Genomic DNA, 25,450 nt, shown 5'->3' on the forward strand with positions numbered 1-25,450 from the left:
GAGCAGCGTTAGGAGGTGGAGCAGCGTTAGGAGGTGGCGCAGTGTTAGGAGGTGGAGCAGTGTTAGGAGGTATAGCAGTGTTAGGAGGTGGAGCAGTGTTAGGAGGTATAGCAGTGTTAGGAGGTATAGCAGTGTTAGGAGGTATAGCAGTGTTAGGAGGTGGAGCAGTGTTAGGAGGTATAGCAGTGTTAGGAGGTATAGCAGTGTTAGGAGGTGGAGCAGTGTTAGGAGGTATAGCAGTGTTAGGAGGTGGAGCAGTGTTAGGAGGTGGAGCAGTGTTAGGAGATATAGCAGTGTTAGGAGATATAGCAGTGTTAGGAGATATAGCAGTGTTAGGAGGTAGAGCAGTGTTAGGAGGTGGAGCAGCGTTAGGAGGTATAGCAGTGTTAGGAGGTGGAGCAGCGTTAGGAGGTATAGCAGTGTTAGGAGGTGGAGCAGTGTTAGGAGGTGGAGCAGTGTTAGGAGGTGGAGCAGTGTTAGGAGATATAGCAGTGTTAGGAGGTGGAGCAGCGTTAGGAGGTGGAGCAGCGTTAGGAGGTATAGCAGTGTTAGGAGGTGGAGCAGCGTTAGGAGGTATAGCAGTGTTAGGAGGTGGAGCAGTGTTAGGAGATATAGCAGTGTTAGGTGGTGGAGCAGCGTTAGGAGTTGGAGCAGCGTTAGGAGGTATAGCAGCGTTAGGAGGTGGAGCAGTGTTAGGAGGTATAGCAGTGTTAGGAGGTATAGCAGTGTTAGGAGGTGGAGCAGTGTTAGGAGGTGGAGCAGTGTTAGGAGGTGGAGCAGCGTTAGGAGGTATAGCAGTGTTAGGAGGTATAGCAGTGTTAGGAGGTATAGCAGTGTTAGGAGGTGGATCAGCGTTAGGAGGTGGATCAGCGTTAGGAGGTGGATCAGCGTTAGGAGGTGGAGCAGCGTTAGGAGCAGTGTTAGCAGCGTTAGGAGGTATAGCGGTGTCAGGAGGTGGAGCAGTGTCAGGAGGTGGAGCAGCGTTAGGAGGTATAGCAGCGTTAGGAGGTATAGCAGCGTTAGGAGGTATAGCAGCGTTAGGAGGTGGAGCAGCGTTAGGAGGTATAGCAGCGTTAGGAGGTATAGCAGCGTTAGGAGGTGGATCAGCGTTAGGAGGTGGATCAGCGTTAGGAGGTGGATCAGCGTTAGGAGGTGGAGCAGCGTTAGGAGGTATAGCAGCGTTAGGAGGTGGAGCAGTGTTAGGAGGTGGAGCAGTGTTAGGAGGTATAGCAGTGTTAGGAGGCATAGCAGTGTTAGGAGGCATAGCAGTGTTAGGAGGCGGAGCAGTGTTAGGAGGCGGAGCAGTGTTAGGAGGCGGAGCAGTGTTAGGAGGCGGAGCAGCGTTAGGAGGTAGAGCAGCGTTAGGAGGTATAGCGGCGTCAGGAGGTGGAGCAGCGTTAGGAGGTATAGCAGTGTTAGGAGGTGGAGCAGTGTTAGGAGGTATAGCAGTGTTAGGAGGTGGAGCAGCGTTAGGAGGTATAGCAGCGTTAGGAGGTGGAGCAGTGTTAGGAGGTATAGCAGTGTTAGGAGGTGGAGCAGCGTTAGGAGGTATAGCAGTGTTAGGAGGTGGAGCAGCGTTAGGGCGAGCAGCGTTAGGAGGCATAGCAGTGTTAGGAGGCGGAGCATCGTTAGGAGTCCGAGCATCGTTAGGAGGCGGAGCAGCGTTAGGAGGTATAGCAGTGTTAGGAGGTGGAGCAGTGTTAGGAGGTGGAGCGGTGTTAGGAGGTATAGCGGTGTTAGGAGGTGGAGCAGTGTTAGGAGGCGGAGCAGTGTTAGGAGGCGGAGCAGTGTTAGGAGGCGGAGCAGTGTTAGGAGGTGGAGCAGTGTTAGGAGATATAGCAGTGTTAGGAGGTGGAGCAGTGTTAGGAGGTAGAGCAGTGTTAGGAGGTGGAGCAGCGTTAGGAGGTATAGCAGCGTTAGGAGGTGGAGCAGTGTTAGGAGGTATAGCAGTGTTAGGAGGTGGAGCAGTGTTAGGAGGTATAGCAGCGTTAGGAGGTGGAGCAGTGTTAGGAGGTATAGCAGTGTTAGGAGGTGGAGCAGTGTTAGGAGGTATAGCAGTGTTAGGAGGTGGAGCAGTGTTAGGAGGTGGAGCAGTGTTAGGAGGTAGAGCAGTGTTAGGAGGTGGAGCAGCGTTAGGAGGTATAGCAGTGTTAGGAGGTGGAGCAGCGTTAGGAGGTATAGCAGTGTTAGGAGGTGGAGCAGCGTTAGGAGGCGGAGCAGCGTTAGGAGGCATAGCAGTGTTAGGAGGTATAGCAGTGTTAGGAGGTATAGCAGTGTTAGGAGGCGGGTGTTAGGCAGTATAGCAGCGTTAGGAGGCGGAGCAGTGTTAGGAGGTATAGCAGTGTTAGGAGGTGGAGCAGTGTTAGGAGGATAGCAGTCGTTAGGAGGTGGAGCAGTGTTAGGAGTATAGCAGTGTTAGGAGGAGTGTTAGGAGATATAGCAGTGTTAGGAGATATAGCAGTGTTAGGAGATATAGCAGTGTTAGGAGGTGGAGCAGTGTTAGGAGGTAGAGCAGTGTTAGGAGGTGGAGCAGCGTTAGGAGGTATAGCAGTGTTAGGAGGTGGAGCAGTGTTAGGAGGTGGAGCAGTGTTAGGAGGTGGAGCAGTGTTAGGAGGTGGAGCAGTGTTAGGAGGTGGAGCAGTGTTAGGAGGTGGAGCAGTGTTAGGAGGTGGAGCAGTGTTAGGAGGTGGAGCAGTGTTAGGAGATATAGCAGTGTTAGGAGGTGGAGCAGTGTTAGGAGGTAGAGCAGTGTTAGGAGATATAGCAGTGTTAGGAGGTGGAGCAGCGTTAGGAGGTGGAGCAGCGTTAGGAGGTGGAGCAGTGTTAGGAGGTATAGCAGTGTTAGGAGGTATAGCAGTGTTAGGAGGTATAGCAGTGTTAGGAGGTATAGCAGTGTTAGGAGGTGGAGCAGTGTTAGGAGGTATAGCAGTGTTAGGAGGTATAGCAGTGTTAGGAGGTGGAGCAGTGTTAGGAGGTATAGCAGTGTTAGGAGGTGGAGCAGTGTTAGGAGGTATAGCAGTGTTAGGAGGTATAGCAGTGTTAGGAGGTGGAGCAGTGTTAGGAGGTGGAGCAGTGTTAGGAGGTATAGCAGTGTTAGGAGGTGGAGCAGTGTTAGGAGGTGGAGCAGTGTTAGGAGGTATAGCAGTGTTAGGAGGTGGAGCAGTGTTAGGAGGTGGAGCAGCGTTAGGAGGTGGAGCAGCGTTAGGAGGTGGAGCAGCGTTAGGAGGTGGAGCAGCGTTAGGAGGTGGAGCAGTGTTAGGAGGTATAGCAGTGTTAGGAGGTGGAGCAGTGTTAGGAGATATAGCAGTGTTAGGTGGTGGAGCAGTGTTAGGAGGTATAGCAGTGTTAGGAGGTGGAGCAGTGTTAGGAGGTATAGCAGTGTTAGGAGGTGGAGCAGTGTTAGGAGGTGGAGCAGTGTTAGGAGGTGGAGCAGTGTTAGGAGGTATAGCAGTGTTAGGAGGTGGAGCAGCGTTAGGAGGTATAGCAGCGTTAGGAGGTGGAGCAGTGTTAGGAGATATAGCAGTGTTAGGAGGTGGAGCAGTGTTAGGAGGTGGAGCAGTGTTAGGAGGTGGAGCAGCGTTAGGAGATATAGCAGTGTTTGGAGGTGGAGCAGCGTTAGGAGGTATAGCAGCGTTAGGAGGTGGAGCAGTGTTAGGAGATATAGCAGTGTTAGGAGGTGGAGCAGCGTTAGGAGGCGGAGCAGCGTTAGGAGGCGGAGCAGCGTTAGGAGGCGGAGCAGCGTTAGGAGGCTGAGCAGCGTTAGGAGGTGGAGCAGCGTTAGGAGGCGGAGCAGCGTTAGGAGGCGGAGCAGCGTTAGGAGGTATAGCAGCGTTAGGAGGCGGAGCAGCGTTAGGAGGCGGAGCAGCGTTAGGAGGCGGAGCAGCGTTAGGAGGTGGAGCAGCGTTAGGAGGTGGAGCAGCGTTAGGAGGTATAAATCTAAATCTCTTTATTTCTCTCTCTCACACACACACACACACACAGTTTTTCCATCTTGTGCACTTATGTCCCTCTCCCCTATACTCAAAGTTAGCACTTGTTGCTAAGCAACAAGTAACTGTTCCTCATTGAGGGTTATCATACAAACAGGGACCTGTTTGTACCAGAGGAAGGGAGAGGGAAAGAAGAGAGAAAGAGAGAGAGAGAGAGAGAGGGGTTAGACCAATACAGACAGACAGACAGACAGACAGACACTGTTGTGTCACTTGCCCCGCCCACATTGCCTCACTAATGGTCACTATGCCTCCTGCTCTCATAGAAAATAAATGACTTCCAGCCACAACGTCGGATCAGTGCTGTGTGTGTGTGTGTGTGTGTGTGTGTGTGGATTAAATATCTTACACACAAGCATCATTAAGAAGGAGGTCAATGCTAAATCCACCTCTCTCTCTCTCTTTCTCTCTCTCTCTCTTTCTTTCTCTCTCTCTCTCTCTCTCTCTCTATCTCTCTCTCTTCCTCTCTCTCTCTCTCTCTCTCTCTCTCTCTCTTCCTCCCTCTCTCTCTCTCTCTCTCTCTCTCTCTCTCCCTCTTCCTCCCTCTCCCTCCCTCTGTTTCTCTCTCTCTCTCCCTCCCTCAGTTTCTGTCCCTCTCTCTCTCTCTCTCTCTCTCTCTCACTCTCTCACTCCCCTGCCCCGCTCTCTCTCTGTCTCTCTCTCTTTCTCTCTCTCATCCCCCCCGTGTCTCTCTGTCTCTCTCTGCCCCCCCAGGTTATTGTTTCTTCTTGCTTTTTTATTAATGCATTTTAAAGGCAATAAATAAAGAAACAAATTAAAAATATAATGAATTAATTACAGAACACTACACTCACTCCTGAGGTACTCTCTCTCTCTCTCTCTCTCTCTCTCTCAGCACATCTTTACGAAGTGTCTGAACTTTTACTCTTTCCATTCCTCAGTGTGTTTGTAAATAAATGTGGTGTTGTGTTCAGTGGAAAGGAAAAGAAACTGTGCACTAAATTAGAGAGAATAACAGGAAAGGGGGCGGAGATTCGATTAGAAAACAATCAGAATAACCCTTCATTCCTCTGAAAAGATTTATTCCAAATATGAAATATCATGTTAGAAAATCTGTTCACGATTAAAAAGAAATCATTGAGGTAAACAGCTGAAATAAATCATTTTAAATATTTTTCTGTAATAATTTATTTAAATGCTGAATTTTTAAAATCATTATTCACTTTTTTTTAGCATTACACTTTAAACTGCAAAATGTCCAAAAAAACCCGAAACATTAAACAAATAAAAACAAATAAATTGTTAAATTAAAAAACACTTTTTGTAATTAAAGCATAATTCAAATGAAAGAAAAGAAATGTCCTGATAAGATAATATAAAGTGAATAAAATATGCTGTATTAGTGTGTATTAGTATTAGTGTGTTAGTGTGTATTAGTATTAGTGCGTTAGTGTGTATTAGTATTAGTGCGTTAGTGTGTATTAGTATTAGTGCGTTAGTGTGTATTAGTATTAGTGTGTTAGTGTGTATTAGTATTAGCGTGTTAGCGTGTATTAGTATTAGTGTGTTAGTGTGTATTAGTATTAGTGTGTTAGTGTGTATTAATATTAGTGCGTTAGCGTGTATTAGTATTAGCGTGTTAGTGTGTATTAGTATTAGCGTGTTAGTGTGTATTAGTATTAGCGTGTTAGCGTGTATTAGTATTAGTGCGTTAGTGTGTATTAGTATTAGTGCGTTAGTGTGTATTAGTATTAGTGTGTTAGTGTGTATTAATATTAGTGCGTTAGCGTGTATTAGTATTAGCGTGTTAGCGTGTATTAGTATTAGCGTGTTAGCGTGTATTAGTATTAGCGTGTTAGCGTGTATTAGTATTAGTGCGTTAGTGTGTATTAGTATTAGTGTGTTAGTGTGTATTAGTATTAGTGTGTTAGTGTGTATTAGTATTAGTGTGTTAGTGTGTATTAGTATTAGTGCGTTAGTGTGTATTAGTATTAGTGCGTTAGTGTGTATTAGTATTAGTGTGTTAGTGTGTATTAGTATTAGTGTGTTAGTGTGTATTAGTATTAGTGTGTTAGTGTGTATTAGTATTAGTGCGTTAGTGTGTATTAGTATTAGTGCGTTAGTGTGTATTAGTATTAGTGCGTTAGTGTGTATTAGTATTAGTGTGTTAGTGTGTATTAGTATTAGTGTGTTAGTGTGTATTAGTATTAGCGTGTTAGTGTGTATTAGTATTAGCGTGTTAGTGTGTATTAGTATTAGTGCGTTAGTGTGTATTAATATTAGTGCGTTAGCGTGTATTAGTATTAGTGCGTTAGTGTGTATTAGTATTAGTGTGTTAGTGTGTATTAATATTAGTGCGTTAGCGTGTATTAGTATTAGTGCGTTAGTGTGTATTAGTATTAGTGTGTTAGTGTGTATTAGTATTAGTGCGTTAGTGTGTATTAGTATTAGTGCGTTAGTGTGTATTAGTATTAGTGCGTTAGTGTGTATTAGTATTAGTGTGTTAGTGTGTATTAGTATTAGTGTGTTAGTGTGTATTAGTATTAGTGCGTTAGCGTGTATTAGTATTAGCGCGTTAGCGTGTATTAGTATTAGTGCGTTAGCGTGTATTAGTATTAGTGCGTTAGTGTGTATTAGTATTAGCGTGTTAGTGTGTATTAGTATTAGTGCGTTAGTGTGTATTAGTATTAGTGCGTTAGCGTGTATTAGTATTAGTGCGTTAGTGTGTATTAGTATTAGTGTGTTAGTGTGTATTAGTATTAGTGTGTTAGTGTGTATTAGTATTAGTGCGTTAGTGTGTATTAGTATTAGTGCGTTAGTGTGTATTAGTATTAGTGTGTTAGTGTGTATTAGTATTAGTGCGTTAGTGTGTATTAGTATTAGTGCGTTAGTGTGTATTAGTATTAGCGTGTTAGTGTGTATTAGTATTAGTGCGTTAGTGTGTATTAGTATTAGTGCGTTAGTGTGTATTAGTATTAGTGCGTTAGTGTGTATTAGTATTAGTGCGTTAGTGTGTATTAGTATTAGTGTGTTAGCGTGTATTAGTATTAGTGTGTTAGTGTGTATTAGTATTAGTGCGTTAGTGTGTATTAGTATTAGTGTGTTAGTGTGTATTAGTATTAGTGCGTTAGTGTGTATTAGTATTAGTGTGTTAGTGTGTATTAGTATTAGTGCGTTAGCGTGTATTAGTATTAGTGCGTTAGCGTGTATTAGTATTAGTGCGTTAGCGTGTATTAGTATTAGTGCGTTAGTGTGTATTAGTATTAGTGCGTTAGTGTGTATTAGTATTAGTGCGTTAGTGTGTATTAGTATTAGTGTGTTAGCGTGTATTAGTATTAGTGTGTTAGTGTGTATTAGTATTAGTGTGTTAGTGTGTATTAGTATTAGTGCGTTAGTGTGTATTAGTATTAGTGCGTTAGTGTGTATTAGTATTAGTGCGTTAGTGTGTATTAGTATTAGTGCGTTAGTGTGTATTAGTATTAGTGTGTTAGTGTGTATTAGTATTAGTGCGTTAGCGTGTATTAGTATTAGTGCGTTAGCGTGTATTAGTATTAGTGCGTTAGCGTGTATTAGTATTAGTGCGTTAGTGTGTATTAGTATTAGTGCGTTAGTGTGTATTAGTATTAGTGCGTTAGTGTGTATTAGTATTAGTGTGTTAGCGTGTATTAGTATTAGTGTGTTAGCGTGTATTAGTATTAGTGTGTTAGTGTGTATTAGTATTAGTGCGTTAGCGTGTATTAGTATTAGTGTGTTAGTGTGTATTAGTATTAGTGTGTTAGCGTGTATTAGTATTAGTGTGTTAGTGTGTATTAGTATTAGTGCGTTAGCGTGTATTAGTATTAGTGCGTTAGCGTGTATTAGTATTAGTGCGTTAGTGTGTATTAGTATTAGCGCGTTAGTGTGTATTAGTATTAGTGCGTTAGTGTGTATTAGTATTAGTGTGTTAGCGTGTATTAGTATTAGCGCGTTAGTGTGTATTAGTATTAGCGTGTTAGTGTGTATTAGTATTAGCGTGTTAGCGTGTATTAGTATTAGCGTGTTAGCGTGTATTAGTATTAGCGTGTTAGCGTGTATTAGTATTAGCGTGTTAGCGTGTATTAGTATTAGCGTGTTAGCGTGTATTAGTATTAGCGTGTTAGCGTGTATTAGTATTAGCGTGTTAGCGTGTATTAGTATTAGCGTGTTAGCGTGTATTAGTATTAGCGTGTTAGCGTGTATTAGTATTAGCGTGTTAGCGTGTATTCGTATTAGCGTGTTAGCGTGTATTAGTATTAGTGCGTTAGTGTGTATTAGTATTAGTGCGTTAGCGTGTATTAGTATTAGTGTGTTAGTGTGTATTAGTATTAGCGCGTTAGTGTGTATTAGTATTAGCGTGTTAGTGTGTATTAGTATTAGTGTGTTAGTGTGTATTAGTATTAGTGTGTTAGCGTGTATTAGTATTAGTGTGTTAGCGTGTATTAGTATTAGTGCGTTAGTGTGTATTAGTATTAGTGTGTTAGTGTGTATTAGTATTAGTGTGTTAGTGTGTATTAGTATTAGTGCGTTAGTGTGTATTAGTATTAGCGTGTTAGCGTGTATTAGTATTAGCGTGTTAGCGTGTATTAGTATTAGCGTGTTAGCGTGTATTAGTATTAGTGCGTTAGTGTGTATTAGTATTAGCGTGTTAGTGTGTATTAGTATTAGCGTGTTAGTGTGTATTAGTATTAGCGTGTTAGCGTGTATTAGTATTAGTGTGTTAGCGTGTATTAGTATTAGTGTGTTAGTGTGTATTAGTATTAGTGTGTTAGTGTGTATTAGTATTAGTGTGTTAGTGTGTATTAGTATTAGCGTGTTAGTGTGTATTAGTATTAGCGTGTTAGCGTGTATTAGTATTAGCGTGTTAGTGTGTATTAGTATTAGTGCGTTAGTGTGTATTAGTATTAGTGCGTTAGTTTGTATTAGTATTAGTGCGTTAGTGTGTATTAGTATTAGTGCGTTAGCGTGTATTAGTATTAGCGCGTTAGCGTGTATTAGTATTAGCGCGTTAGTGTGTATTAGTATTAGCGCGTTAGTGTGTATTAGTATTAGCGCGTTAGCGTGTATTAGTATTAGCGTGTTAGCGTGTATTAGTATTAGCGTGTTAGCGTGTATTAGTATTAGCGTGTTAGCGTGTATTAGTATTAGCGTGTTAGCGTGTATTAGTATTAGCGTGTTAGCGTGTATTAGTATTAGCGTGTTAGCGTGTATTAGTATTAGCGTGTTAGCGTGTATTAGTATTAGCGTGTTAGCGTGTATTAGTATTAGCGTGTTAGCGTGTATTAGTATTAGCGTGTTAGCGTGTATTAGTAATAGCGTGTTAGTGTGTATTAGTATTAGTGTGTTAGTGTGTATTAGTATTAGCGTGTTAGTGTGTATTAGTGTGTTAGTGTGTATTAGTATTAGTGTGTTAGTGTGTATTAGTGTGTTAGTGTGTATTAGTATTAGTGTGTTAGTGTGTATTAGTGTGTTAGTGTGTATTAGTATTAGCGTGTTAGTGTGTATTAGTGTGTTAGTGTGTATTAGTATTAGTGTGTTAGTGTGTATTAGTGTGTTAGTGTGTATTAGTATTAGTGTGTTAGTGTGTATTAGTGTGTTAGTGTGTATTAGTGTGTTAGTGTGTATTAATATTAGCGTGTTAGTGTGTATTAGTATTAGTGTGTTAGTGTGTATTAGTGTGTTAGTGTGTATTAGTATTAGCGTGTTAGCGTGTATTCGTATTAGCGTGTTAGCGTATATTAGTATTTGCATGTTAGGGTGTATTAGTATTTGCGTGTTAGCGTGTATTAGTGTGTTAGCGTGTATTAGTATTTGTGTTAGCATGTATTAGTATTAGCATGTTAGCGTGTATTAGTATTAGCGTGTTAGCGTGTATTAGTATTAGCGTGTTAGCGTGTATTAGTATTTGCGTGTTAGCGTGTATTAGTATTTGTCGTGTTAGCGTGTATTAGAATTAGCGTGTTAGCGTGTATTAGTATTAGCGTGTTAGCGAGTATTAGTATAATCGTGTTAGTTTGTATTAGTATTAGCGTGTTAGCGTGTATTAGTATTAGCGTGTTAGTGTGTATTAGTGTTAGCGTGTATTAGTATTAGCATGTTAGCGTGTATTAGTATTAGCGTGTTAGCGTGTATTAGTATTTGCGTGTTAGCATATATTAGTATTAGTGCGTTAGTGTGTATTAGTATTTGCGTGTTAGCGTGTATTAGTATTAGCGTGTTAGCGTGTATTAGTATTAGCGTGTTAGCGTGTATTAGTATAAGCGTGTTAGTGTGTATTAGTATTAGTGTGTTAGCGTGTATTAGTATTAGTGCGTTAGCGTGTATTAGTATTAGCGTGTTAGCGTGTATTAGTATAAGCGTGTTAGCGTGTATTAGTATTAGTGTGTTAGCGTGTATTAGTATTAGTGCGTTAGCGTGTATTAGTACTTGCGTGTTAGCATGTATTAGTATTAGCGTGTTAGCATGTATTAGTATTAGCATGTTAGCATGTATTAGTATTTGCGTGTTAGCGTGTATTAGTATTAGCATGTTAGCATATATTGGTATTAGCGTGTTAGTGTGTAACAGAATCTGATGGTTTTTTTTTCACTGATTACGCAGCTGGATATGGTTTGTGTTCTCTCTCTTCTGCTTATTCAGTAAAAACGGGACTTGGACAGGTTTATAAAGCGTCCTCGCTTTGCCAAGAAAGTCTCACTTTAAAAAAATCCTTGAAGCTGATTTAATGTCTCGCTAAACTAATTTAGCAAAGTGAGAGCTGGCTAAAAGATCGCTACAGCTAAAACGCTAAGTCATGCTACAGTCGTTAACATTCCTGAAGACCAGCTTTAACTTCTCAGAGTCCAGACTTTCAGCCCTGACCCGTGATTCTCTAGCTTACTGTCATGAACAGTGTGTGATATTTGTGTTTGTTCACCATCAGGTCAGAGGTCATGTTGATGTTTAGCTTTAAAATGTAAATATTTATATATTTATACATTCTGATGCCTGAGCATCAAGCTCTTGAATGTGTGGAGAGTTCTCGGCTAATTAATTGAATAGGTTGCAGTGATTTATAAGCAGCACTCAACGACTGATGGAAACGAGTGCAGATTAAAAGGATGGAGAGATCAGAGAGAGAGAGAGAGAGAGAGAGAGAGATTAAATGGATGTGAGGCTGAATAAGGCAGAGGTCTGATGAAATTGTCTCGGCTCTAATGTGCTGCTGTGAGCTGAATGTTGATGTGGAGGATGGAGGATGGCATCGGGGCCGAACAGGGACGAGCTCGGCCCAGTCCAACTCCAGTCCAACTCCACCAGAAGAATTTTAGAATTTCAGAATCTCCTTTTAACATCAGTAAGTAAGAAGCGGAGGAGCTGGTGCTGAACTTTAGGTCCTCACTGGTCTCAGCTCTCAGAGGTGTGTGTGTGTGTGTGTGAGCTAAACCCTGATAAACTGCTGCCTGCATTAGGGCTGTGATGTTGATGAAGTCAGTTCAGCGTGACGGGAACAGCAGGAGGTGTCTGTTCACTCCAAAACTCTGTCGTCTCTCATTTAGGAGTCTGAATAATTTCCTACATGCACAGCTTTGACGAACACTAATGAGTGTGACGGTGAGGCGGGGGAGTGTGTCATAACACACTCAGTAAGGGCTGTGAGAAAGCACAGTCAAGTACACTACACTCTATCTGAATATACTATACACTCAACATACTCTATACTATAATCTACTCTACTCCACTGTACTCTACTCTACTATACTTTACTATACATGGGGCGGTGGTGGCTCAAGTGGTTATGGTTATGGTCATTGACTGGAAGATCGGGGTTCAAGCCCCAGCACCACCAAGTTGCCACTATTGGGCCCTTGAGCAAGGCCCTTAACCCTCTCTGCTCCAGGGGCGCTGTATCATAGCTGACCCTGCGCTCTGACCCCAACCTCCAAGGATGGGATATGTGAAGAAAAGAATTTCACTGTGCTGTAATGTATATGGGACAAATAAAGACTAATTATTATTATAATCTACTATACTCCACTGTACTCTACTCTACTCTACTCTACTATACTATACTATACTATACTATACTCCACTGTACTCTACTCTACTCTACTTTACTATAATCTACTATACTATAATCTACTATACTCCACTGTACTCTACTCTACTCTACTTTACTATAATCTACTATACTATAATCTACTATACTCCACTGTACTCTACTCTACTATACTTTACTATAATCTACTATACTCCACTGTACTCTACTCTACTATACTTTACTATAATCTACTATACTCCACTGTACTCTACTCTACTTTACTATAATCTACTATACTCCACTGTACTCTACTCTACTATACTCTACTATACTATACTATACTCCACTGTACTCTACTCTACTCTACTTTACTATAATCTACTATACTATAATCTACTATACTCCACTGTACTCTACTCTACTCTACTTTACTATAATCTACTATACTCCACTGTACTCTACTCTACTATACTCTACTATACTATACTATACTCCACTGTACTCTACTCTACTCTACTTTACTATAATCTACTATACTATAATCTACTATACTCCACTGTACTCTACTCTACTCTACTATACTATAATCTACTATACTCCACTGTACTCTACTCTACTCTACTATACTATACTATACTCCACTGTACTCTACTCTACTCTACTTTACTATAATCTACTATACTATAATCTACTATACTCCACTGTACTCTACTCTACTATACTATAATCTACTATACTCCACTGTACTCTACTCTACTCTACTTTACTATAATCTACTATACTATAATCTACTATACTATAATCTACTATACTCCACTGTACTCTACTCTACTATACTTTACTATAATCTACTATACTATAATCTACTATACTCCACTGTACTCTACTCTACTATACTTTACTATAATCTACTATACTCCACTGTACTCTACTCTACTCTACTATACTATAATCTACTATACTCCACTGTACTCTACTCTACTATACTTTACTATAATCTACTATACTCCACTGTACTCTACTCTACTATACTTTACTATAATCTACTATACTCCACTGTACTCTACTCTACTTTACTATAATCTACTATACTCCACTGTACTCTACTCTACTGTACTTTACTATAATCTACTATACTCCACTCTACTCTACTCTACTATACTTTACTATAATCTACTATAATCCACTGTACTCTACTCTACTCTACTATACTATACTATAATCTACTATACTATACTATACTATACTATACTATACTATACTATACTATAATCTACTCTACTATACTATACTGTAATCTACTCTACTATACTCTACTATAATCTACTCTATTGTTCTCTACTCTACTATACTCTATTGTTCTCTACTCTACTATACTCTACTCTACTTTACTATACTATAATCTACTATAATCTACTCTACTATAGTCTACTATAATCTACTTTACTATACTATACCATAATCTACTCTACTATACTATACTCTACTCTTCTATACTACACTATAATCTACTCTACTATACTATACTATAATCTACTCTACTCTACACTACTTTACTATACTATAATCTACTCCACTGTACTCTACTCTACTATACTTTACTATAATCTACTATACTAAACTATAATCTACTATACTCCACTGTACTCTACTCTACTTTTCTTTACTATAATCTACTATACTATAATCTACTATACTCCACTGTACTCTACTCTACTATACTTTACTATAATCTACTATAATCCACTGTACTCTACTCTACTATACTTTACTATAATCTACTATACTCCACTGTACTCTACTCTACTATACTTTACTATAATCTACTATACTCCACTGTACTCTACTCTACTCTACTTTACTATAATCTACTATACTATAATCTACTATACTCCACTGTACTCTACTCTACTATACTTTACTATAATCTACTATAATCCACTGTACTCTACTCTACTATACTTTACTATAATCTACTATACTCCACTGTACTCTACTCTACTATACTTTACTATAATCTACTATACTCCACTGTACTCTACTCTACTATACTTTACTATAATCTACTATACTCCACTGTACACTACTCTACTATACTTTACTATAATCTACTATACTCCACTGTACTCTACTCTACTATACTTTACTATAATCTACTATAATCCACTGTACTCTACTCTACTATACTATAATCTACTATACTTTACTACACTCTACTATAATCTACTCTACTATACTCTACTAAACTATACTATACTATAATCTACTATACTTTACTATACTCTACTATAATCTACTCTACTATACTATACTGTAATCTACTCTACTATACTCTACTATAATCTACTCTATTGTTCTCTACACTACTATACTCTATTGTTCTCTACTCTACTATACTCTACTCTACTCTACTATAATCTACTCTACTTTACTATACTATAATCTACTATAATCTACTCTACTATAGTCTACTATAATCTACTTTACTATACTATACCATAATCTACTCTACTATACTATACTCTACTCTTCTATACTACACTATAATCTACTCTACTATACTATACTATAATCTACTCTACTCTACACTACTTTACTATACTATAATCTACTCCACTGTACTCTACTATAATATACTCTACTATACTATACTAAAATCTACTCTACTCTATTCTACTCTACTATACTTCACTATAATCTACTCTCCTATACTATAATCTACTACACTATACTGTAACCTACTCTATTGTACTCTACTATAATCTACTCTACTGTAATATACTATACACATCACACATCACATATACACATCACATATACACATATACACATCACATCACATACACATATACACATCACATATACTCATCACATATACACATCACATATACACATCACATATACACATCACATATACACATATACACATCACATATACACATATACACACATCACATATACACATCACATATACACATATACACATCACATCACATCACATATACACATATACACATCACATCACATATACACATATACACATCACATATACTCATCACATATACACATCACATATACACATATACACACATCACATATACACATCACATATACACATATACACACATCACATATACACATCACATATACACATACACATATACACATCACATATACACATCACATATACACATCACATATACACATACACATATACACATCACATATACACATCACATATACACATCACATATACACATCACATCACACATACACACATCACATATACACATCACATATACACATACACATATACACATCACATATACACATCACACATACACACATCACATATACACATCACATATACACATCACATACACACATCACATATACACACATCACATATACACACATCACATATACACATCACATATACACACATCACATACACACATCACATACACACATCACATATACACACATCACATATACACACATCACATATACACACATCACATATACACACATCACATATACACACATCACATATACACATATACACACATCACATATACACATATACACACATCACATATACACACATCACATATACACATATACACACATCACATATACACACATCACATATACACACATCACATATACACATATACACACATCACATATACACATATACACACATCACATATACACACATCACATATACACATCACATATACACACACATCACATATACACATCACATACACACACATCACATATACACATATACACACATCACATATACACACATCACATATACACATATACACACATCACATATACACACATCACATATACACATATACACACATCACATATACACATATACACACATCACATATACACACATCACATATACACATATACACATCACATCACATATACACATATACACATCACATACACACATCACATATACACATCACATACACACATCACATATACACACATCACATATACACATCACATATACACATCACATATACACACATCACATATACACATATACACATCACATACACACATCACATATACACACATCACATATACACACATCACATACACACATCACATATACACACATCACATATACACACATCACATATACACACATCACATACACACATCACATATACACACATCACATACACACATCACATACACACATCACATATACACACATCACATATACACATATACACACATCACATATACACACATCACATATAAACACATCACATATAAACACATCACATATAAACACATCACATATACACACATCACATATAAACACATCACATACACACATCACATATACACACATCACATATAAACACATCACATATACACACATCACATATACACATCACATATACACGTCACATATACACACATCACATATAAACACATCACATATACACACATCACATATAAACACATCACATATACACACATCACATATACACATCACATACACACATCACATATACACACATCACATATACACATCACATACACACACATCACATACACACATCACATATACACATCACATACACACATCACATATACACACATCACATATACACACATATACACACATCACATATACACATCACATATACACACACATCACATATACACACATCACATATACACACATATACACACATCACATATACACACATATACACACATATACACACATCACATATACACATCACATATACACACACATCACATATACACACATCACATATACACACATATACACACATCACATATACACATCACATATACACACACATCACATATACACATCACATATACACATCACATATACACACATCACAAATACACACGTCACATATACACACGTCACATATACACACGTCACATATACACACATCACATATAAACACATCACATACACACATCACATATACACACGTCACATATACACACATCACATATACACATACACATCACATACACACATCACATATACACGTCACATATACACATCACATATACACACATCACATATACACACATCACATATACACACATCACATATACACACATCACATATACACATATACACACATCACATATACACACATCACATATACACACATCACATATACACACGTCACATATACACACGTCACATATACACACATCACATATACACATCACAAATACACATCACAAATACACACGTCACATATACACACGTCACATATACACACGTCACAAATACACACGTCACATATACATGTCACATATACACACGTCACATATACACACGTCACAAATACACACGTCACATATACACGTCACATATACACGCGTCACATATACACACGTCACATATACACACGTCACAAATACACACGTCACATATACACACGTCACATATACACACGTCACATATACACGTCACATATACACACATCACATATACACACATCACATATACACACATCACATATACACACATCACATATACACATCACATATACACACGTCACATATACACACGTCACATATACACACGTCACATATACACACGTCACAAATACACACGTCACATAGACACACGTCACATAGACACACGTCACATATACACACGTCACATATACACACGTCACATATACACACGTCACATATACACACGTCACATATACACACATCACATATACACACATCACATATACACACATCACATATACACATCACATATACACATACACACATCACATACACACATCACATATACACACATCACATATACACATCACATATACACACATCACATATACACATCACATATACACACATCACATATACACATCACATATACACACACATCACATATACACACACATCACATATACACACATATACACACATCACATATACACATCACATACACACACATCACATATACACACGTCACATATACACACACATCACATATACACACATATACACACATCACATATACACATCACATACACACACATCACATATACACACACATCACATATACACACACATCACATATACACACATATACACACATCACATATACACATCACATACACACACATCACATATACACACGTCACATATACACACGTCACATATACACATCACAAATACACATCACATATACACACGTCACATATACACGTCACATATACACATCACAAATACACACGTCACATATACACACGTCACATATACACACGTCACATATACACACGTCACATATACACACGTCACATATACACACGTCACATATACACACGTCACATATACACACGTCACATATACACACATCACATATACACACATCACATACACACGTCACATATACACACGTCACATATACACACGTCACATATACACACGTCACAAATACACACGTCACATATACATGTCACATATACACACGTCACAAATACACACGTCACATATACACGTCACATATACACGCGTCACATATACACACGTCACATATACACACGTCACAAATACACACGTCACATATACACACGTCACATATACACACGTCACATATACACGTCACATATACACACGTCACATATACACACATCACATATACACACGTCACATATACACACGTCACATATACACATCACATATACACACATCACATATACACACATCACATATACACACATCACATATACACACGTCACATATACACACGTCACATATACACACGTCACATATACACACGTCACATATACACACGTCACATACACACATCACATATACACACGTCACATATACACACGTCACATATACACACGTCACATATACACGTCACATATACACGTCACATATACACACGTCACATATACACACGTCACATATACACACGTCACATATACACACGTCACATATACACATCACATATACACACGTCACATATACACACATCACATATACACACGTCACATATACACACGTCACATATACACGTCACATATACACGTCACATATACACACATCACATATACACACGTCACATATACACACATCACATATACACACATCACATATACACACGTCACATATACACACATCACATATACACACGTCACATATACACACGTCACATATACACATCACAAATACACGTCACATATACACACATCACATATACACACATCACAAATACACACGTCACATATACACACGTCACATATACACACGTCACATATACACACGTCACATATACACACGTCACATATACACACGTCACATATACACATCACAAATACACATCACATATACACACGTCACATATACACATCACATATACACACGTCACATATACACACATCACATATACACGTCACATATACACACGTCACATATACACACGTCACATATACACACGTCACATATACACATCACAAATACACGTCACATATACACACATCACATATACACACATCACAAATACACACGTCACATATACACATCACATATACACACGTCACATATACACGTCACATATACACACGTCACATATACACACATCACATGTACACACATCCTCACACACATATCCTCGCACACTCATCCTCACACACACATCCTCACGCACTCATCCTCACACACACATCCTCACACCCATCCTCACACACTCATCCTCACACACACATCCTCACACTCATCCTCACACACTCATCCTCACACACTCATCCTCACACTCATCCTCACACACTCATCCTCACACACTCATCCTCACACACATCCTCACATTCATCCTCACACACTCATCCTCACACACTCATCCTCACACACTCATCCTCACATTCATCCTCACACACTCATCCTCACATTCATCCTCACACACTCATCCTCACACTCATCCTCACACTCATCCTCACACCCATCCTCACACACATCCTCACATACTCATCCTCACACACACATCCTCACACACTCATCCTCACACACACATCCTCACACACACACATCCTTACACACACATCCTTACACACTCATCCTCATACACACATCCTTACACACTCATCCTCATACACACATCCTCACGCACTCATCCTCACACACTCATCCTCACACACTCATCCTCACAGTCTTTAATCACAGAGCTACAGCAGGCTCAGCCTTCACGTCTCTGAACTTTACCATCTTCTACATTAAATATTTATTATTGGTGTTCATTATGGTGAAGAGGCCAGCTCTGTGATGTCAATTACACACACACACACAAAACCATTATAAATGATACAACCACTATACCACCATGCCTGTGTGTGTGTGTGTAAAACTAAAATATTATAAAAATCTAGTGAGTTGTGTATATATAGGAAGGCTGTCCACAAGGTTTAGGAGTGTGTTTATGGGAATTTTTGACCATTCTTCCAGAAGCGCATTTGTGAGGTCACACACTGATGTTGGACGAGAAGGCCTGGCTCTCAGTCTCCGCTCTAATTCATCCCAAAGGTGTTCTATCGGGTTGAGGTCAGGACTCTGTGCAGGCCAGTCAAGTTCCTCCACACCAGACTCTGTCATCCATGTCTTTATGGACCTTGCTTTGGTCACTGGTGCACAGTCATGTTGGAAGAGGAAGGGGCCAGCTCCAAACTGTTCCCACAAAGTTGGGAGCATGGAATTGTCCAAAATGTCTTGGTATGCTGAAGCATTCAGAGTTCCTTTCACTGGAACTAAGGGGCCAAGCCCAGCTCCTGAAAAACAACCCCACACCATAATCCCCCCTCCACCAAACTTTACACTTGGCACAATGCAGTCAGACAAGTACCGTTCTCCTGGCAACCGCCAAACCCAGACTCGTCCATCAGATTGCCAGATGGAGAAGCGCGATTGGTCACTCCAGAGAACGCGTCTCCACTGCTCTAGAGTCCAGTGGCGGCGTGCTTTACACCACTGCATCCGCCGCTTTGCATTGCACTTGGTGATGTATGGCTTGGATGCAGCTGCTCGGCCATGGAAACCCATTCCATGAAGCTCTCTGCACACTGTTCTTGAGCTCATCTGAAGGCCACATGAAGTTTGGAGGTCTGTAGCGATTGACTCTGCAGAAAGTTGGCGACCTCTTCGCACTATGTGCCTCAGCATCCGCTGACCCCGCTCCGTCAGTTTACGTGGCCTACCACTTCGTGGCTGAGTTGCTGTCGTTCCCAAACACTTCCACGTTCTTATAATACAGCTGACAGTTGACTGTGGAATATTTAGGAGCGAGGAAATTTCACGACTGGATTTGTTGCACAGGTGGCATCCTATCACAGTTCCACGCTGGAATTCACTGAGCTCCTGAGAGCGACCCATTCTTTCACAAATGTTTGTAAAAACAGTCTGCATGCCTAGGTGCTTGATTTTATACACCTGTGGCCATGGAAGTGATTGGAACACCTGATTCTGATTATTTGGATGGGTGAGCGAATACTTTTGGCAATATAGTGTATTTGTCTGTCTACCTGTCTGACTGTCTCTTAGTCTGTCTGTATGTAACCTGGCCTGTTTACCCATCTGTCTGTCTGTGACTAGCACTGGTTTATTTTTATAACTGTCTGTCTGTGTGCCTGTCTGTATATCTGTTTGTCTCTTGCTATTTCTGCCCCTTAACTGTCTCATGTTTATCTGTCTGTCTGTCTGGTTATCTGTCTGTCTGATTATCTGTCTGTTTATCTGTCTGTCTGGTTATCTGTCCGTCTGTTTATCTGTCTGTCTGATTATCTGTCTGTTTTTCTTTCTGTCTGGTTATCTGTCTGTCTGTTTATCTGTCTGTCTGATTGTCTGTCTGTTGATATGTCTGTCTGATTATCTGTCTGTCTCTTTATCTGTCTCTTTATCTGTCTGTTAATCTGTCTGTTTATCTGTCTGTCACTCAACCTGTCTCTGTGAGTGCGGAGACTTTAATGGTGATTAATGTGGATTGTAGTGAAGTGTATAATTTTCAATTATACCATCCTTCATCTGTCTCTCTCTCATCACCTGTCTCACTGAATATGTACTCAGTTCAGAGGAGGAGGATGAGGAAGAGTAGGAGGAGGAGGGACATGATCATCCGTGATTATTCTGTTTATTGTGGGTTTTGTTGTTTTGTGTAGTGACATGTCTGAGCTCCTCACTGTGACATGTACAAACTTTAACACTGACTTATAAATCAGATTAACCTTGTTATTCTCTGTGTTTTATTGTGTGTGTATAATTAGTAGAAGAGTTGTGTGTGTGTGTTAATTAAAGCCAAGTCCCTTGTGTGGTTCATTAGAAATGTCTGACATTTAACACTAACACTTCTGCCCTTTACTTCATGTGTGTGTGTGTGTCAGTCTTCTCTTACTCCAACCTTTTTGCTCTGTGTGTGAGAGACACACCTCAGTCTCAGCGGGAAATACACAGGAGACTGTAATTAGGACCTTCATGTACACTGTGGCTTTGGCCCGTGAGGGACGTGTGTGTGTGTGTGTGTGTATCTGTTACATTGCAGCACAGTGACATTCTTTTCCTCTCATGTCTCAGATGGTTATGAGGTTGGGGTTAGAGCGCAGAGTGCAGAACCCTGAAGGGTTAAGGCACTGATCAAGGGCAGGAGCTGGTGGTCCTGGACACTCTAACCGCGTCTTCACCTTTATAACCCCACCCACACCTTTATAACTTCGCCCTCACCTTTCTATCCCCACCCACACATTTTTAACTCCACCCTCACCTTTCTAACTCCGCCCTCACCTTTCTAATCCTACCCTCACCTTTCTAACCCCACCCACACCTTTCTAACTCCGCCCTCACTTTTCTAACTCTGCCCTCACCTTTCTAACCCCACCCTCACCTTTCTAAACCCACCCACACTTTTCTAACTCCGACCCTCACCTTTCTAATCCTGATCTCACCTTTCTAACCCCACCTACACCTTTCTAGCCCCACCCTCACCTTTCTAACCCCACCCTAACCTCTCTAACCTTGCCCTCACAATTTATAACCCCACCCTCACTTTTTTAACCTCGCCCTCACCTTTCTAACTCCACCCTACCCTCCACCCCCATTTGCTCTACACACAGAAGAACATACACACTTCACTTCACTCGTCTTTGTCCTTCTGCTAAACCTTGTTAAGTTCCCAGACAGCGTCCTCTCACTCTCAATGGCTGTCTGACACACACACACACACACACACACACACACACACACACAGCAAGATTTATTAGCTGTCATTTCAGAACACGCTAGGAAATGTCAGGCCACTGGACGGTGATTAGTCACTGACCTGGAGGTTGTTGTGCATACAAAAAAATAAAGTGTGTAATAGGACTTGTGTAATGTTCTCTCAGAATAATTGTCTGCTTTTTTGTCTGCTGGGTGTGTGTGTGTGTGTTTGTGCAGGATGTTCAACGGGTCAGTAGCGTGGAGAAGAAGGACAGTACGGTGGTCAGTGAGGTGGGCTGGATGACCTCTGTGAAGGACTGGGCCGGGGTCATGATCTCTGCACAGACACTCACCGGACGCGTGCTGGTGAGTCTCACAGACGACCTCTGACCTTTAGCTTTCACCTCCCAAATGCAGACTAACACTGCGATGGTGAAGTGGTGATGTTCTGTGGTCAGAGGTGAACAGCTGCCCAGTTCTGTAGGAAGCTCTTACCTTCCTCTTCCTCATTCACAGCAAGAGGCAATGTTCCTCTGCTGACGTTCTCCAGGAGCTTCTTATTTGCATTTGGCCTTTCTGCCATCACCCTGTGATATCATTATAGACTAATGGAGTGTCTAGCTGACGGAGTCTGTATCCATGGTAACAGCAGTCTAATGATGCAGTTACACTTGTACTGTCTGCTTCCTGAATAAACAACACACTTTAAATGGCATCTGTTACGATTCTTAAAAAGTTTGTCATGAGTCAGTCACTGAGTTAGTTATCAGATCTTCTGTTGAACAGGATCTTCTGTGACCTGGAATCACGCTAACCTCACTTCAGCTCTCGCTTTGCGCTTGTATCGCGTCTGACACAGAACTGAGTCAAATCTAAGTTGATTCATTACTCCATTAAACCACAAACAATTTAACACTTCAAATCTTGGTTTGAGTCGATTCTTTGTTTGAGACGATTCTTAATTGACTTGATTCTTTATTGAGTTTATTCTTTCAGTTGATTCTTTATTAAGTTGATTCTTAATTGTGTCGATTCTTAATTGAGTTGATTTTGCATTGAGTTGATTCTTAATTGAGTTGATTCTTTATTGAATTGATTCCTGAGTTGATTCTTAATTGAGTCGATTCTTTATTGAATTGATTCTTAATTGAGTCTATTCTTTATTGAATCGATTTTAATTGAGGTGATTTTTAACTGAGTTGATTCTTTATTAAGTTCATTCTTAATTGAGTTGATTATTGAGTTGATTCTTTATTGAGTTGATTCATAGTTGTATGGAGTCAGTGTAGCTGTAGGTGTTACAGTAGAGCTGCGTGCTAATTCTGTTAGCATCGTTAATACAGTTAGAGCGTTAGTGTGAAACACTGAGATTAAAGAACAGTTTATTAAATGAAACATGTAGTAGCACCTTCAGTCCTTCTGAGCGTGCACGTGTGTGTGTGTCTGTGTGTCTGTGTGTCTGTGCAGTAAACAGTGTTAGTGTAACTGCTGGCTAAAGAGGTTGCTATGACGTCCAGACTGTTCAGTAACATGACAGAGTTAGAGCCAGACAAATTCCCACATATACACACACACATACACACACACAGACTGAGCCATCATATAATCTAAATGGCATCATATACACTATATTGCCAAAAGTATTCGCTCACCTGCCTTGACTCGCATATGAACTTAAGTGACATCCCATTCCTAATCCATAGGGTTCAATATGACGTCGGTCCACCCTTTGCAGCTATAACAGCTTCAACTCTTCTGGGAAGGCTGTCCACAAGGTTTAGGAGTGTGTTTATGGGGATTTTTGACCATTCTTCCAGAAGCGCATTTGTGAGGTCACACACTGATGTTGGACGAGAAGGCCTGGCTCTCAGTCTCCGCTCTAATTCATCCCAAAGGTGTTCTATCGGGTTGAGGTCAGGACTCTGTGCAGGCCAGTCAAGTTCATCCACACCAGACTCTGTCATCCATGTCTTTATGGACCTTGCTTTGGTCACTGGTGCACAGTCATGTTGGAAGAGGAAGGGGTCATCTCCAAACTGTTCCCACAAAGTTGGGAGCATGGAATTGTCCAAAATGTCTTGGTATGCTGAAGCATTCAGAGTTCCTTTCACTGGAACTAAGGGGCCAAGCCCAGCTCCTGAAAAACAACCCCACACCATAATCCCCCCTCCACCAAACTTTACACTTGGCACAATGCAGTCAGACAAGTACCGTTCTCCTGGCAACC

At 39.9% G+C, this 25,450-nt stretch overlaps 1 protein-coding gene across 13 annotated transcripts in view; it reads left to right on the forward strand.

Annotated features, from left to right (window-relative positions):
- The window catches only part of LOC131363819 (calcium-activated potassium channel subunit alpha-1-like), a 153,601-nt gene that overhangs the window by 15,251 nt on the left and 112,900 nt on the right, over nucleotides 1-25,450 (forward strand). For all 13 annotated transcript variants that reach the window (XR_009206382.1, XR_009206383.1, XR_009206380.1 and 10 more), the window contains exon 2: nucleotides 23,461-23,589. Coding sequence is in view for 9 of the 13 variants with exons in the window: in XM_058406722.1 (XP_058262705.1) it covers nucleotides 23,461-23,589 (129 nt within the window). In the remaining 4 variants the exon portion in view is untranslated. The remainder of the gene's footprint in view (nucleotides 1-23,460; nucleotides 23,590-25,450) is intronic.

This window comes from Hemibagrus wyckioides, linkage group LG13 (genome assembly GCF_019097595.1).
Source record: "Hemibagrus wyckioides isolate EC202008001 linkage group LG13, SWU_Hwy_1.0, whole genome shotgun sequence".
In the NCBI taxonomy this organism is placed as follows: Eukaryota; Metazoa; Chordata; class Actinopteri; order Siluriformes; family Bagridae; genus Hemibagrus; species Hemibagrus wyckioides.